Source organism: Leptodactylus fuscus, chromosome 2, assembly GCF_031893055.1.
Source record: "Leptodactylus fuscus isolate aLepFus1 chromosome 2, aLepFus1.hap2, whole genome shotgun sequence".
Lineage (NCBI taxonomy): Eukaryota > Metazoa > Chordata > Amphibia > Anura > Leptodactylidae > Leptodactylus > Leptodactylus fuscus.
In genome coordinates, this window is record NC_134266.1 from 129,362,095 (window position 1) to 129,380,161 (window position 18,067).

An 18,067-nucleotide genomic window follows, 5' to 3' on the forward strand; every position below is an offset into this window, starting at 1 on the left:
ATTGGAAGATGCACAATATGAAGCTGATGTAGCAGAACTGGATTTGATAGGTGATGAGAATCCCAAACTTACATGCTACAGGACCAAGAGTTAGCTTGCAATAAACTCAGTTTTAGGTCTGTGTTACATACAGAGGTAACAGACTTCCTGTCTCAGCCCTTATCAGCAAAATTCAATTAGCCGACTGATAGCTGGAAGAGGGAGATAAACAGCTCAGAAATACAAGCGCTCCCCCTCCCTTCCCTGAGAGCTGTGAGCTACGCCATTTGTCCTGGGCGGAGAGATAAGATAATCCCCAGGTCCATGTGTGTCCAGTGTAAGCAATGAGGTGAATAATCTCAGATAGCAGCCAAAGAAAGCAGATTTGCTGAAGCAATGTATTTAGGAAAAGTATTAAATCCACATAAACCAGCTGTATAGATAGGATCCTTGAGATGGGACAACCCCTTTAAATGTGATATAACTGCAAGAAATAACTACAAAATGGAGCTGTACTTGGTAAATAAGGAAGAGGTAAGAGTGATGGCCTTGATCTGATATGGATAGCCTATTCTAAGAACAGGCCAACAGTATTAAAAACCTGGAAAACTGGGTTTTTGTCATGTATAAACTAGACATCTTCCATAATGGTTCCTGACTGACCTGTTAGTATCATACAGGAAGTCACAAAACTTTTGCTGTATAGACAAGTTGTTTATTGTATGCCAACAAACAACTGTACATTTGTGCCCAAAATATAATATAATATACTATTTGTGCCCTAAAGCTATATACATATCCAGTGCAAGAAATTAAAGCTATTCTTATTCCATTATTCTTGATGTTTTTCATCTGTATGAGGTTCAAGCTGTGCAAGCTGCAAGAGTAAACAGAAGGAGAAAGGTTATTTAATAAGCAAATATAAAGGAATATTTATTTTTTGGTTTATTTTTTCCCATATTTGCACCGGTTTCCCCGGGTACTTCGGTTTCCTCCCACATTCCAAAGACATACTGATGGGGAATGTAGCTTGTCTGTCCCTGTCCCACATAGGGTTAACAATGTCTAAAGCGCAGTGGAATACAATGTCAGTATATAAGTAAGCAAAATAAAATAATCATTATCTCAGGGAAGATAAACCTCCACTGGAAGTATACTACCCCATTTAGAAAAAAATGCCTGTTCAGTCAAACATCTACATCAAAGATCTCCCAGAGAAGCTCACATCTACAAAGTTGGGCTGCTAAAGTCAGTCAATAATTAGATATATTATAATATATACATATATTATACCGCAGCAAATGGACAGTTTACAGCAGGGGTAGGGAACCTTCGGCTCTCCAGCTGCTGTTAAACTACAACTCCCAACATGCTCCATTCACTTCTATGGGAGTTCCAAGAACAGCAGAGCAAGTGTGCATGCTGGGAGTTGTAGTTTTGCAACAGCTGGAGAGCCGTACATTCCCTACCCCTGGTTTACAGCAACATTGCATTTGTACCCAGAGTGGGAGCAGATGGGGCAGTGCAATGTATGTCAGCCAGAAAGAGTGCAGCCAACACTCTGGGCTTGAAACAAGAACTTTAAGCCCCCTTGGAGACAACTGTATGACTGGTCAGTGTGCTATCCGGGTTTTTCCTGGATAGCACACTAATCGATTCATTTCTATGGGTCCGTACATATGACCATGAATGACACAGTCATATTTACAGTCCAGGTTGCAAAATATGGAAAACAGGTTCTATACCATTTGCGTGTCCCCCATGCCGTTCATTCAAGGCAGCCGGTTAGCACATAGTCTTGTGCAACCAGCTTTACCCTCAGCTGCAGTCTTGGTCTAATCTATTCTAAGTGACAGTATTAAAAGGGGGGTATCAGACAAGTATAATATATATACATATATATATATATATATATATATATATATATTTTTTTTTTTAGAAATGCTCCTGAATAGTTGAATAAACAAAATTAGCATTAATCACCTCCATGATGTAATTAGGATGCCAGTGCCTCAAGTATGCACACCAATAGAGGGCGCTGACTGAGAATGTGCAAGTCTGTCTTCCATGATGTAATTAGGAAGACAGAGTCTCACTCAAGCAAGCCTATAGAGGGCGCTCCCTTTAACATCATGCCGACCTTTTCAGAGACCTTTGTTTGCAATGATGTTGGGATTATACCAGGTACAGTCTTCTCATCCAAGGACAGTCGTTTCGATGTACTTGCATCTCGTCAGCTTGGCGCAGAGAGGACTGATCTGGCAGAGGTGAGAGGCTTAGACAGGGTTAAGGGGATATCGTCACTCCATAGGGAGAGACCACCATATAGGTGTGTGGAGTCTTATTAAGCCATGAGCGCTCCACTGCAAAGGAACATGGGAAGAATATGCAAATCTGACTTCCATGATGCACATTCTCAGTCAGCGCCCTCTATTGGTGTGCATACTTGAAGCACTGGCATCCTAATTACATCATGGAAGTCAGATTTGCATATTCTTCCCATGTTCCTTTGCAGTGGAGCGCTCATGGCTTAATAAGACTCCACACACCTATATGGTGGTCTCTCCCTATGGAGTGACAATTTTACAAGGATACAGCCGTTGTCCCAGTGTTGAAGCTAGGGTCCCACTCCGTGTCAATAGGTATAGAAAGGAGCTTCACACAGGTGTATGCCAACCAAAGCGTGCGTTTATTGGTAGAGCGTGGTGGAGCTCCATAAGATGTGATAAGATGTGCACCAGAATGGGAATAGTAAAAAAAAAAAAAAAAAAAAAAGTTAAATTTTACTACTCCCCCCCCCCCCCTCTTATCAGTATGTCTTTTGTGTGCAAAGAAACCTACGCAAACATGGGGAGAACATACAAACTCCTTGCAGATGTTGTCTTTGGAACCCAGGACTCCAGCGCTGCAAGGCCACTGAGCCACCATCAGGTCAAAGATTTGTCTTATAAAATGTGGTTTCAAAATTAGGTAATTTTCTGTTGACACAGTCTCTATAAGGCTGGGATTAAACACTGTAGCAGCTAAACGTAGCCAATACCACACTCCAAAGCTGTGGGCAACAAAATCAAATACATCATGTGAACTAGCTGCAGGACTCTGCTAGTAATACTGTAGTTTTAGCAGCCAAAAAAAATATTGGTAATCGCTGTGCAATTTTACAAGTAAAATGGCAGTATTTTACCTACAAAATCATGTAGCCAATTAAAGAGAACCTGTCACATGGAAAATGGAGTGCACTTTACAAGCATCACATTATAGAGCATGAGGAGCTACAACATAATAGCACACTCAGCGTACATGGTAAGTGTACTATGTGAAAGCCCTGCTCACAGTAACAGCTGCTGCAGGGTGAAACCCCAGCATTACTGGTAAGGTGAGGCTCCAAGCTTACATGTGCTCAGCCATATTAAACACAAAAAAAATCATATGGGAATGAAAACACAAAAAGAAGAGAACTAACCTTTGCTTTCAGTTCTTTGTTCTCTTCTAGAACAGCTTCATATTTTTGTTTCAGTTCTGCAATCTCCAAGCGCAAAGATTCTACGTCTGGCGTTTCTGGCCCAGCAGCTCCCATGTGCTGTTTTAGGAAACTATATATACTATTAAGGATAACTACATTTTACTCAAATCTATGTATACAGTTTGTGGGAAGAGCTTATATTCAGTCATGTACCACGTGTACAAAATAAAATATAAAACAATGGAAAGGTTTCACAAAAACCTAATTCATATATACCATGTTCCAGAGATGGTCAGCAGATTTTGCCAACTCAAATGTGAAATTTTTCCACAGATCAACTACCAAGTAGCATTTGCATGTATTAATAGATACATGTCAAAACTTTAGATCAATTTAGACTACTTTATTTTTCCAGCCTAATTGATTCCTTTATAAAGAACTGACAGAAGAAGTAATGTCTGTCTAAGGCCCCACAGGATGTTCTGCAGTTCTAAAGTGCTACGGGAAAAACCGCAGTGGGAACGCATCGCGGTTCTTCCCGCAGCGCTTTGAACAGAAAGTTCATGGAGTTTTCCTCCGCATACTTTCTGTTACAATTATATCTACGCAAATGCCACCGGCGTTTATAATTGACATGCTGCGATTTGCAAAACCACAATGGTTTATGCAACAGTTGTTCTTTATAGCCCCTTGAAGCTTAACTAAATATTTCACCAACTTATGATTTTCTGGTAGCATTTGCGTCATTACTACATTTTTAATGCTTTATTGAAAAATTTTGGCTCTTCCTGTTCAATCCTGAATTTCTTTATTCTTTCCCTTGATTCTCTACCAAGAGCTGTACTAATGCCGCCAATAAAGTCAGAAGTAGTTTGAAAGTTTGTTATGCGTTAAAGGAAGTCTGTTAGCACTAAATTTGTTATACATCTATTCCCAGTACCTAGTAGAGGTAATTCTGCAGTTTCCAAATATGCCCATTATACAGCTTTAAAGGGAGTCTATCATTGACTATAGCGATTTTTAACTAAGCATATGTTTGCATAGCCTTTAGAAAGGCTATTCCAGTAATATCTTTTATTCCAGATGCAAGAACTGTGGAGGGGATATCAAAGAAAGGGTCCTATGATAATATGTAACTTGGCTTAAGATGTCAAAAGCTATTTCAATCAGAGATTTCAGTAAATGTGACCTCTTAATGCAAATTCAGCAAATGACCATTTTCAGTTCTTTACATCCTATAAAATGTTTAGAAACTCTGTAGTGCATAATAATTTAGGACAGTGGATTCTGATTTTTAATTTTTATCATTGGGAGGTTTGTCCAATAAAATTTGTTCTACATTCTAACATTTGAAGGTTTGAACATTATATTGTCACCTGCATTCACCATTTAGGGATATCAGAAAAATATATAATTTGCATAATAAATTGGAACATGGTGTATGTCTGCAAGATTTCTGCTAAACTGCTGAAATTTAGCAGCTAGTCCTTTACACATAGTTCTAAGTACATCATGCAGCTTTTTGTTTTTATCCTTGGTTTTCAAAGTTTAGTGTCCCATTAACGCATGGGCGCCGCCATTTTGGCAGGGATCGCCAGCTCCTGGAGCATGCTCCAGGGCCGACCCCCGTTGCCATGACAGCCGGGAGCCTTGTTAACGGCTCCCAGCCGGTCTGCAAATTCTCTCTTTTGCAGGCTGGTGTATGCAGCCTGCAAAAGAGATGATGATTTTTTGCAATGCATTAGCATTGTAATGCATTGCATTAGTGATCAGACCCCCTGGGGTTCAACACCCCTAGGGGGTCTAATAAATGCAAAAAAAAAATAAAAAAAAAATATAAAAAGTATTAAAAGTTCAAATCACCCCTCTTTCCCTAGAACAAATATAAAAGTAGTTAAAAACTGTGAAACACATACATGTTAGGTATCCCCGCGTCCGAAATCGCCCGCTCTACAAATCTATAAAAAAAAAATTCCTGTTTGGTAAACGCCGTAGCAGGAAAAATAGTCAAAAATGCCAAACTGCCGTTTTTTCACTGTTTTAATTCTGATAAAAATTTGAAAAAAAAGTGATCAACGCAATAACATTTCCCGAAAATGGTAGAACTAAAAAGTACACCCGGCCCCGCAAAAAAAGACGCCCTATGCATCCCCGTACACCTATGTATAAAAAAGTTACGGCCGTCGGAATATGGCGACTTTTAGAAAAAAAATTTTTTAACACCGTTTTGGAATTTTTTTTAGGGGGCAAAATGTAAATAAAACCATATAAATTTGGTATCCCTGGAACCGTACCGAAACACAGAATATAGGGGACATGTCATTTTGGTTGCACAGTGAACGCCGTAAAACCAAAGCCCGTAAGAAAGTCGCAGAAATGCATTTTTTCTTCAAATCCACCCCATTCTGAATTTTTTCCCTGCTTCCCAGTACATTATATAGAATAATTAATGGTGGCATCATGAAGAAAAAATTGTCCCGCAAAAATTAAGACCTCATATGACTCTGGGAGCGGAGAAATAAAAAAGTTATGGGGTTTAGAAGGAGGGGAGTCAAAAACAAAAATCAAAAAATCCCATCGGCGGGAAGGGTTTAAAGAGGACCTTTCATGTCCTTCTGCATATGCAGTATTATATACGGATAGAAAGTTGACGGTGTGCTGAATTTAGCGCACTGTCTGCTTTCCCGTTATATGCCCCAGGGCTGGTTATATCAGTGCTGTTAATTTCGTCACCGATATTTCCCCAGTGTCAGAAGGGCAGGCCTTACAGCTTATGTCATCGCTGGGCAGTAAGGAATGCCCGCCCTGAAAGTACAGGGCTATGGACAAGTACTGTTGGGGGAAGGGGGCGTTACTCACAGCCCAGTGATGATGCTAGCATGTCCATAGCCTTTTCATGTCTTCATGCATATGCGGTTTTATATACCGCTAGAAAGCCATGAAAGTTCCTCTCTAAGCACAAAATCAGAATCTTGCTTTAGGCCCCCTTCCCACGGAGTAACGCGCCGCGCATTCAGACACATATACACATGTCAGAGTGTGAGCGCTCAAAACAGATCCCATTCACTTTACGAGCGCTACACATTGAAATCAATGGGTTAAAAAGCCTCCCATTGATTTCAATGTGTAGCGCCCGTAAGCCGGCACACATTGAAATGAATGGGATCTGTTTTGAGCGCTCACACTGTGACACGTGTCTGAATGCGCGGCACGTTACTCCATGGGAACGGAGCCTTATAGTGGTTATGAAAAGACTTTATTAAAGTAAGCATTTTACCCATCTAGATGACAAAATATTAAGCGTAGAAAGGATACTCCAATGCATTATTTGGCTTCTCTGGCTCTTCATACAGTTCAACTAATACTGGAACAGAAAATGAACATTAATTACACTATATACATGTGGTAACTAGAACTGAGATTATCATATCTAGTGAATACCATCATCCTGTATCTTTTCCCCTTATGAACCTGGAAATCATTCTAATGAAATCATATTAACAGTACATGTTACAAGTTACAAGTACATGTCTGGTGATAATTTTTGTAACATGCATATATATATATATATATATATATATATATATATATATATATATATATATATATATGGAAATGATCATAGCCTGTCTTATCATAAAAAGGAATTTAGACAGGGTAATAAAGTTAATTACAAAAATAGAGTGTTACACTTTAATACAGGACCCCTGCATGACTTAAACGCCACAATTTGCCCATGGCGAAAACACCATGGAAAAAATTGTGGCGTTTTACAGTCAGAGTAAAATGGATGGGATTTTAACGAATACCCTGCCCACTTTGCAGTGAAAGCCACGCTGCGGACAGGCGTCGATTTCCAAAACTGGCATAGTTTTGGAAATCACAACATGTCAATTATACCTACGGAAATTCTGGTGGTTTCCCCATAGGTATAATTGAAACTTCTGCGAACTTTCTATGTAAAGCGCCGCGGGAAAAACCACAATGCATTACCGCCAAGTTTTTTCCCGCAGCGCTTTTTTGCTGCGGGGCGCTACATGGGGCCTTAGTCTAGAAGGGCATTTAGCTAGTGATAATTCTATTTTACACCAAGCACTTCAATAATGGCATTATAAGATAGCTGAGAATCTATCTACATGGTGTAAAGATACAGTCATTTGAAGTGACCATCCTCCCTTTAGGTAAATGCTTCAGCTCCGCGTATTGCATTGAGTACAGGTCTACGAACAGAGTCCCTGTGGAAATGCTTAGTTACAGCTAATGGGTACTTTAAAACTAGTTTTCTATTAAAATTTAGTTTAATAGATTAATAGAGCATATTTCAAAAATGTTCACCACTATCACCCGACAACAGCGGAAAAATTAAGTTTAAAAATAAATAATAATAATAATATGAAGTAAATGATATGGGAGTTCTACTTTAGGGTGATCATTCTGCTGTTTATAAAAAATATAGTAGAGAGGGGTATCTAGGATGAGGTAAAGTATCCGATCCTTAGAGCCCTTTTACTATTACATGTTTAGTATATCATTGTTATTGACATTGGAGGGAATTTATCAACACAATTTATGGAAGTTTTCTGGCCTAAATGGGAATAGATGTGGCACATCCCCCATTCTGCACCTTACTCACCACTTTGTGCAAAAGGGCAAGGACACCTCACTCAAAATGTATTATAACTCACTGGCGTTTACAGGGAATTTTTTTCTTTTTTATTAAAGTAAGAGGCCCTTCAGGCAGAATAAACTAAAGGATTCCTTTAATTACAAGTTTATAGTACTGTATACACCCTTCTAAAAGAAAGTGAACAACACTGATCAGATAAATACATTGACCCCTACACGCACATGTATGTCCTGGTACATGTGACCAAGTACGGCGACCACACAAACTGGGTCTCTGCCGTTTCAACTCATTTGTACAAGGACTTTAAGACATTGATGTGTAAAGGAGCCTTACACTGTGCATAGCTTTCCATCCTCTATGCTACAGTTACTATGGTAGTAAAACTATGCCTACACTGTTTACCTTTAGTAAGTGTGTCAAGAACACCAGCCTTCTCCAAGTATCTTCTGAACTGTTCCCTTTTGGAATCTGCTGCCTAGTAAATACAAAAAACAAAACAAAAACAAGAGTTAAAGTATACCTCGTTTTTGTACAAACATATCATGGCACATTTTAGGATGGCAGTCAGTGACTTTCCCCTTTACTCAATTACTGTTTCTAGGCATAGAGAAAGCAGAGATATAAAATAATAAATGGCAAGTTCCACTGAATTGTTGGCTGGAAAACTATAGGTCAATATGATGTACTACTTCTGCTCTGTAACATGATGACTGCAGATTATACCACACGTTCGTAGTGACAGGGTCCCTTTAAAATGACACACACCAATGGCACTCAAACGCTCCCATGGACCAAAATAAGATCTGTTGGGTTTTCATTCCAGAATCTGTCAAGCTGCCAGACAAGATAAGAAGCCTCTGATGCAAATGTCAATGTAGTCTTAAAAATATAAATATATATATATATATATATATATATATATATATATATATATATATTTTATTTTTATTTTTTTTAAAGAAAATGCTGAAAAGAAAAAGTACACAAGACTAGCATTGCAGGTTTAGACTGGTTCACATTTTACTGCCCCATGTGAAGCCAGCCTAATAATAATTACCACCCCCACAACAGGTGCCTTTCATTTCTTCAATAGCTCCCCCACCTGTGTAAGCTGGTAACAATGTGGTGGAGAGCCGTATCGTGTGCTTTTATCACTGTGCCTGCAATTGCAGTAAAACTACATCATGTATGGCAATACAGTTTTGGCACCCTAGGACCTTCTCCTTGTAAATTTACTATACCCAGGGGCATAAGCTGCAAGGGTGCAGAGGGTGCCACTTGGTTCAAGAGCCTCATGCTAGGTCCTGTCCACTTAAAAAGTGGTTACTCAAGAACCCTATAGACCTGTGGTGCTGAACCTATGGCACGCGTGCAAAGTGGGCACTAACAGCCCTCTCTGGCATAAATCAAGGCTTTAACACTGCTATTATACTTTAGCAAACCTCATTAAACCTTAAAGGGGTATTCCCATCTACATAATTAATTTTTTAATTTGTAGATGATTAAAAGTTAAACATTTTTGCAAATATAATTAAAAATTCTGCAGAATTTTAAAGATTTTCGCTCACTTTCTTAGTGGTGACAGTCTGTTATCTTGATCGGTTGCCATGGATACGACCACTAATGCAGAAACTTTCTTAAGGTCAGAAAATCAGCCATGGTTTCCTTATTATGGCCGGGATATCTTCTGATACTTGTAGTGTCCCTGTCTGATAACCCAGCTACAATAAGGACATCATAGCTGGGTTCCTGACAAGTCCCAGACCATAGAAAGTTTCTGCATTAGTGGTCGTGTCCATGGCAACCAATCAAGATAAAAGACTGTCACCACTAAGAAAGTTAGAGAAAATCTTTAAAACTCTGCAGATTTTTTAATTACTTATATTTGCAAAAATGTTTAACTTTTAATTATCTACAAATATAGATATGATTATGTACATGGGAATACCCCTTTAAAGGGGTTTTACAGGCCTGATGACCTGTGTGGGGGCCACTGTGGAGCAGATTGGACTGTGTGGGCCTTTTCACTATTTATGTCACACAGTATCTGTTATATAGCAGACGTGATATTAGTACAGGCTGTAATAACATTGCTGGTCACTATAAAACATAAAACAGATGTTGTGCAATATAAATAGTGAACATTAATTGTTCAAATGATATCAAATGCGGAGACCTTTACCTCTCAGTACAAAGTTGTTGGTATCATTGTGAGCTCTATAAAGCCCCATTCATACAAACTGTATTTTGCAAGTCCACAAATGTGGATCCGCACAGTATGGTAAGGTTAAATTGCAGTGTTGGCACTTTGGGATAATTTAGTGGGTTCTGGGTTGCAGTTCGGGCACTCAGTCTCTAAAAGGTTTGCCATCACTGCCAAAGACTATTATAGGACTTTTCTCTCCACCAACTTTAGGCAGAATCTGCAGCAGAGTGAAGCCAGGAGGCCCAATAAAGGGTCTCATCCCACACACTGCATTGGGACCCAGAACCTTCACGTTACATCTCTGACTGTTTCCCATTTTCTATATTTGCCACATAGTCTGTAAGAATGGTCAGGACAAGGCCACTGGACTCTATGTATAATGTCATTTTCTGTCACACATGTATTTTGTATTTAAATTAACTGAAGAGCAGAGCAAAAACCTAAAAACACTGGAGTTTTTAACAAAACATTTTTAATCTTGGCAGTATATACTGGACCAAAGAGCTCCAGGTTAACCCTATATAAGAGCATGCTCTCCACTAGTATGTCTAAGCCATGGTCCAAGCAGTCACACACAGGAATACGGCCGGTTTGTGAACAGTCCAGTTACTGACAGAGGTAATACAGCAGCGTTCTCACCTTGTAGTTCGCCATTACGTTCCGCGGTTCCCTTCAGGTTTGTTATGTAACAATCACCCCAGTAACAAGGAAGGTTTCCTGCGCATGCCCAGTGACGAGCGGCCGGATAAGGGGGAAACGCATGTGCAAGTAGTTAGAGCAGGCATGCGCACATAGGATAACCGAGAGCTTGTAGCTGCTGTTGCTAGGATACCAGAGAATCGCGAGGAAGCGACGTAGATACTGGCGGTAGCTGAGCCGCCATGTCAGTCACAACAAGGAAGTGTCGTACAAGCCAATCTCTGCACAAGAGCAGAGGTCACATGACCCACAGACATATGATGGGCTTGTATTGATATAAGACTAATCCTACCCACTATACACTATGCTCGCTACAGCAGCGTCTAGTCAACTAGAAAACTGCTAAACAGACTGCCTTCCAGAATGGCCCGGATTACAGTTCAGAATTACCTCATGTATGGCTCACTACAGACCCAAGGGAGAGATACCAAAGAATAAAGCAGAAAACACTTATAATACCAGTATAAAACCACAAGCTGCAGCACCTACAGAAAGGTCATAGAGACAAGTAGTCAGTCTGTGTCTAAATGGGCAGACAGACCACCAATTGGCATAACATGGGTTAGCACTGCAGAAAGTCTTGCAGTATTCTGGCAAGGGAGTTGTCACAGTCACCAAGAAATGTTAAAATCCAAAATAAATAGACTGTGAGCAGAGGGAGGGGGCGTTCCTCCCCGCTCACACTGTACAGTGCTATAGGCTCTGCTGTGGAGAAGGACGTTCCTGGCTGACTGTAAGAAACGCCCTTCTGACGGTGAAGAGCTACAGTACCGGGACCGATAGCACTTTACCCGGGGCACAGATCGGGAAAGCCGATAGTGCGCTGAATTCAGCACACTGTCGGCTTTCCAGCAGTATATAGAACTGCCTAAACCCAATCTGATGAAAGGTCCTCTTTAAATAGTTTTATTTGAGAATGCATCAACTTTTAAACAATTACATTGTAAGTCAATCACAGTCAAGGTCCAACCCTTGTTGACTCACATACAGACTAACCATTATTTATGTCAGCAACATATTTTTCAATACTGTACAGATTATCATCATTTACATTACTCCCTGTCCCCATTAGGGCTCACAATCTAAACGTGCAAATACAGTTCGTCTAGGTTCAGGGAAATCACCATTCCTCTAGACCAGCGGTTCTCAACCTGGGGGTCGAACGACCAAAACACAGGGGTCGCCTAAAGCATGCCTCCCAACCGTCCCGGTAGGTGGGAGGTATGTCCCGGTTTCAACTTATCGGCTCCCAGAGGACGCCGATGAGTTGAACACACAGGCGATTAAAGCAGAAGCTGTCACAGCCAGCTCCTGCTTTAACGCTGCGCTGCGGCTTCTGCATGTGTAGCCGCGATGTGATGACGTCACATCGCGCCTACAACTATATAAGTAAGCAAGGCTGCGTAGAGAGCGGCGGGGGAACGTTGGAAGGTGAGTATAAGAGTTTTTGTTTTAAACATTAAGGTGGAACATAATGAAGGGGCAAATGAAGGGGGGGACGGCATGACACTGGGGCAGATGAAGGGGGGGGGGGACAGAATGACACTGGGGACAGAGATGGAGGGACATGAAACTCTGGGCAGATGAAGGGGGGACAGTATGACACTGGGGGCAGAGATGGAGGGACATGAAGCTCTGGGCAGAGATGGGGGAACATGAAACTGGGGAACAGATGGGGACATGAAACTGGGGGAAGAGATGGGGGGACATGAAACTGTGGGCAGATGAAGGGGGAGTACAGCATGACACTGGGGACAGAGATGGGGTGACATGAAACTGGGGGCAGAGATGGGGGGACATGAAACTGGGGGTAGAGATGGAGGGGGGGGACATGAAACTGGGGCAGATGAAGGGGTTATATGAAACGGGGAGAGATGGTAAGGGGACATATAATGTACGGGTGACTGTAGCAGGATTATACTGTGTGGGAGCACATGAAAAATTAATGAGAATGGGCGGCGTCAACATAAAAGTGCGCGCGCCGCATATTTTGTCCCTCTCTCTAATCTTCAAAAGTTGGGAGGTATGCCTAAAGCCATCAGAAAATACATATTTCCGATGGCTTTAGCCACTCAGAAGCCGCCCTACTGTCTGCAGCAACGCTATTCAGCTGGAACGCACGCCGTTATGGACGCACATTCCAAACTGAATTGGGTCACCGCAACATGAGGAACTATATTGCGGGGTCACGGCATTAGAAAGGTTGAGAACCACTGCTCTAGACCTTCAAGTCGTGGAAGAGTCCAAACTGCATCAGCACCTCAGGGGGACCATTCTAATGAAGACAGTGTCCTCCACCCATTTCCAAAACATTGAGGGACCACTCAAAGAAAGGGGCAGTTAAGCCAAAGCCACAGACGGTTGTCTTAATCCTGTATTTGTATCTATTCACATTACAATTTATGTGAATTTGTTTAACCTGTAAGAAAAAAATACCTACCTGACAGCACACTTCTATTGTCACCTGTATTTTACATTTTAGCTTCTTATTCATGTTATTGTCAAAACCAAGTGACAAAGGGCTAAAGGGCTTGAGATAAGCGAATATCAAGACTCACTTGATTTAGGTGTAAAACGCGTTTTGGACCTAATAAACTAGAATAAATCTGAATCTAATGTGCCCTGAAAAGTTTATGATGGTTATAATAAACATCTGTTCAGATTATATTAAACTGAGGGCACCAGTTCTAGGTTCTGCTGTAGCAGTCACCAGACTTCTGATTCCCTTCTTGTTTTCGTCCACCATATTGCTGACATCATTGCTGCGGTCTGTGTTTGGTCTCATTGGTCACGTTGGGTGGAAATGCACATCATCATGCTCTGAAACTCCAGCACCTTTCTGTTAATGTTGATGTGATGATGCTGGAGTTTCCAAGCATGATGATGTGCAATGAGACCAAACACAGACCTCAGCAGTAATGTCATCAATATGTAGAACTGCAATGATACCCGTCATTTTACATAATCCAAATTTTGGGGGAGATTTATAACAAATGATGTCTGTTAGGAATAGATTTGCTCATCTCTAGTCAGAGATTTAACCACACCAATTGTTGCTTGATTGCCTTGGTGACAAAGATCTCACTTAAGAGGGACAGTGTCCGAAATCTTGCACATATACACTCCTTCCTGCTTCTTGGGACATACACAGTGAAGCCAGGTGTACTAGTGTGAGATTTTGGATGCTGTTCCTCTGAAGTGAGACTTTCTGTGCCATGTCAGTCATACAACGATGGATATGATTAATTCTCTGACACATGACTGTTTAATGCTGCGGACTCGCCCTAGGGGTTGGACAGGTAATAAATATCTTGAATAAAAGTGTTTTTAATGTGAATTATATTGATTTTGACAAAAGCATCACTAGGAAGTTGTTATGGGGAAAGTGTCACCAAAATTATTTTCTTAATGTAAATTACAGTTTATAAATTATTTTATTTACCGTATTTTTCAGACTATAAGACGCACCTAGGTTTTAGAGGAGGAAAATAGGGGAAAAAAATTTTGAAGCAAAAAATGGTAAAATATTTAATATATGGGAGTTGTAGTTTTGCAACAGCTGCAAGGCCACATTGACAGGTGACCCTGCAGCTGTACGGGGACGCATAGTGTTTTTTCTACTGTTATATATATATATATATATATATTCTAGGGAAAGGAGTGATTTAGAACTTTTATTTCATATTTTTATTATATATTTTTAAAGCTTTTTTTTTTTTTACTATTTTATTCCCCCCCGGGGGCTTGAACCTGCAGTCACTTGATTGCAAGTCCCATAGACGGCAATACAACTGTATTGCCGTCTATGGGACATTCTGTATATTAGTATTACGGCTGGTCATAGACCCAGCCGCAATACTAATACAGCAGTGACAGGCCTGGGGGCCTTCATTAGGCTCCCGACTCTCACCCGAACAGGTCGGCTCCTGCGATGTCGCCGCGCAGGAGCCGGCCTGCAACTTCACAGGTATGGGGCCGGTGGGGACTGGCTCCGGGGGAGAAGAGGCCGCCAATCCACACTACAGACCCGGCATCCACTGTACTAGAAAGGCGGATGCCGGCGAGGGATAGACGCCGGCACAGGTGCCGGGGCCTGAGGGCCTGTGCGCATGTCCGTCGGCAATTTTCCTGTGACCAAACGGGCGCTCGTGTAAGAGGTTACAGGAAAATGGCCGACCGACTTGAGCAGACTCAGCTTTTGGCTGAATATGCAGCCGATGAGAAGAGGCGCGCAGGAGAAGAAGACAGAGGCGTCACTGGAGAGTTTTCGGACATCACAAGGGACGCCTCCTGTGCTTTTTGAGCAAAAGGAGAACACCCCCTGTGCTGCCGGAAAGCTCATTTACATGTGGAAGAAATAAGAAATTTCTCAGGAACAGCGGCACAGATCAGAAAAACAAAGGTAAGAGAAGAATAGCCTTTCTTAAGGCTTTTCCGACATGTTCACAGAAATCACCGCTCAAACCAGTATTGTTATATTATAAAGAAGTAAAAGTAAATATTTTATATGGCATGTTGGAATTTTTTATAATTTATAATGTATTTTATAATACATGTAGTTGTACTGTGTCTGCTAGACAAGGATTCTTGCTGTAATCAAGATCATATTACAATTAGAAATCATCCGTGTAATGTCTGGTGCAGTGGCGTAACTAGGAATGGCGGCACCCTGTGGCGAACTTTTGCGACTGTCGCGACGCACAAGGATGCAGGCCCCGGTCATGTGATGTCAGGGATGTCACTGAAGTAGGTCTGAAGCCTGGAGAGGTAAGTAACAGGGGGTCTGAAAAGAGTATAAAAATAGTATAATAATAGTACTTGTGGGCTTGCAGCGTCATTTACTGTTCCCGGCCCCTGCCAGGATCGGTAAGTAAATAGGGCCCATTACTGGCTAGAGTAAGTCCAGCCAGTAACGGCCCTTTAAAAAAAAAACAAACAAAAAAAAAAAAACAGTGGTAGTGGCTGTTGCCGGGCCCCTAATGTCCCAGGCCTTGTGGCAGTCGCTACCGCTGCTACCCCGATAGTTACGCCCTTGGTTTGGTGCATTGACATAGTACACACATGATAATTCCTCTACTGGCCAACAATGGGAAATATTCAAATTTATGTTATGATTTTCAATCACAATTTCCCAAATTTTAATTTCCAAAAATACAGAAAATAAAAATGTAAAAATAATTACCGTATTTTTCGGACTATAAGACGCACTTTTTTCCCCCCAAATTTGGATAAGAAATATTAAATACTATTTAATTAATCGCTGCGCTCCTCTGCCCTGCATGAAGCCAGGGGGGACGGAGGAGCGGAATAGCATCACCTCTGCCGCCGCTGGCTTCATGCAGGGCAGCGCAGCGATGTCTCAGGCCCCGGCACCTGCATCTATCCCTTGCCGGCATCCGCCTCTCTATTACAGCGGGTGCCAGGCGCCACATTCGGAATATAAGATGCACCCTTCATTTCCCCCCAAATTTGGGGGGAAAAAAGTGCATCTTATAGTCCGAAAAATACGGTAATTCTTTTTACATTTTTATTTTCCGTATTTTTGGAAATTAAAATTTGGGAAATTGTGATTGAAAATCATAACATAAATTTGAATATTTCCCATTGTTGGCCAGTAGAGGAATCATCATGTGCGTACTATGTCAATGCACCAAACCAAGGGCGTAACTATCGGGGTAGCAGCGGTAGTGACTGCCACAAGGCCTGGGACATTAGGGGCCCGGCGACAGCCACTACCACTGTTTTTTTTTTGTTTTTTTTAAAGGGCCGTTACTGGCTGGACTTACTCTAGCCAGTAATGGGCCCTATTTACTTACCGATCCTGGCAGGGGCCGGGAACAGTAAATGACGCCGCAAGCCCACAAGTACTATTATTATACTATTTTTATACTCTTTTCAGACCCCCTGTTACTTACCTCTCCAGGCTTCAGACCTACTTCAGTGACATCCCTGACATCACATGACCGGGGCCTGCATCCTTGTGCGTCGCGACAGTCGCAAAAGTTCGCCACAGGGTGCCGCCATTCCTAGTTACGCCACTGCACCAGACATTACACAGATGATTTCTAATTGTAATATGATCTTGATTACAGCAAGAATCCTTGTCTAGCAGACACAGTACAACTACATGTATATTACACACACAGCTCAACTACATTCAGTTCATTCATATAGCTAGCTACAAATGAACTTCAACTAAATAAATATCACACACACAGATTAACTTCATGCACATCAAACAGTCAACTTCATGCACATCACACACACACACACAGCACAACTACATGTACATCACACACACAGCACAACTACATGTGCATCACATACACTACTTAAAGGGATTCTATTATTCAAATCCCTTTTTTAAATTAAGTACAAGTCGAAGTAGCAAAATTATAAAAAATTCCAACATGCCATATAAAATATTTACTTTTACTTCTTTATAATATAACAATACTGGTTTGAGCGGTGATTTCTGTGAACATGTCGGAAAAGCCTTAAGAAAGGCTATTCTTCTCTTACCTTTGTTTTTCTGATCTGCGCCGCTGTTCCTGAGAAATTTCTTATTTCTTCCACATGTAAATGAGCTTTCCGGCAGCACAGGGGGTGTTCTCCTTTTGCTCAAAAAGCACAGGAGGCGTCCCCTGTGCTGTCTGAAAACTCTCCAGTGACGCCTCTGTCTTCTCCTGCGCGCCTCTTTTCATCGGCTGCATATTCAGCCAAAAGCTCAGTCTGCTCAAGTCGGTCGGCCATTTTCCTGTAACCTCTTACACGAGCGCCCGTTTGGTCACAGGAAAATTGCCGACGGACATGCGCACATCTGAGCATATACCTATGACACTGGGGGACTACAGCTTTGCTCCTATTCACTTGAATACTAGCAGAGATACTTCCAGCTCTATACCATGTATACAACATCTGGCAGGTAGAGCCTGCCAGGTCACTGATCAGTCCAGGTGTCGCACCCCCACGATCAGATACTGATGACCTATCCAATGGATAGTTCACCAGCATCCCATATACATGTGATAACTCCTTCAATTCAGTACATAGTTGATGCTCCGTCTAGTGGCCAACAATAAGAAATATTAAA

At 41.4% G+C, this 18,067-nt stretch overlaps 1 protein-coding gene across 1 annotated transcript; it reads right to left on the bottom strand.

Moving 5' to 3' along the window:
* Nucleotides 1–204: 204 nt before the first annotated feature.
* On the bottom strand, nt 205–11,063 carry MYCBP (MYC binding protein). Its single transcript, XM_075262744.1, has 5 exons — nt 10,915–11,063; nt 8,472–8,544; nt 6,758–6,806; nt 3,443–3,572; nt 205–856 (listed from the first exon to the last, which is right to left on the bottom strand). Exons 1-5 carry the CDS (start codon nt 10,927–10,929, stop codon nt 812–814), a joined length of 312 nt encoding a protein of 103 aa, XP_075118845.1. The 5' UTR covers nt 10,930–11,063; the 3' UTR covers nt 205–811.
* Nucleotides 11,064–18,067: the final 7,004 nt, after the last annotated feature.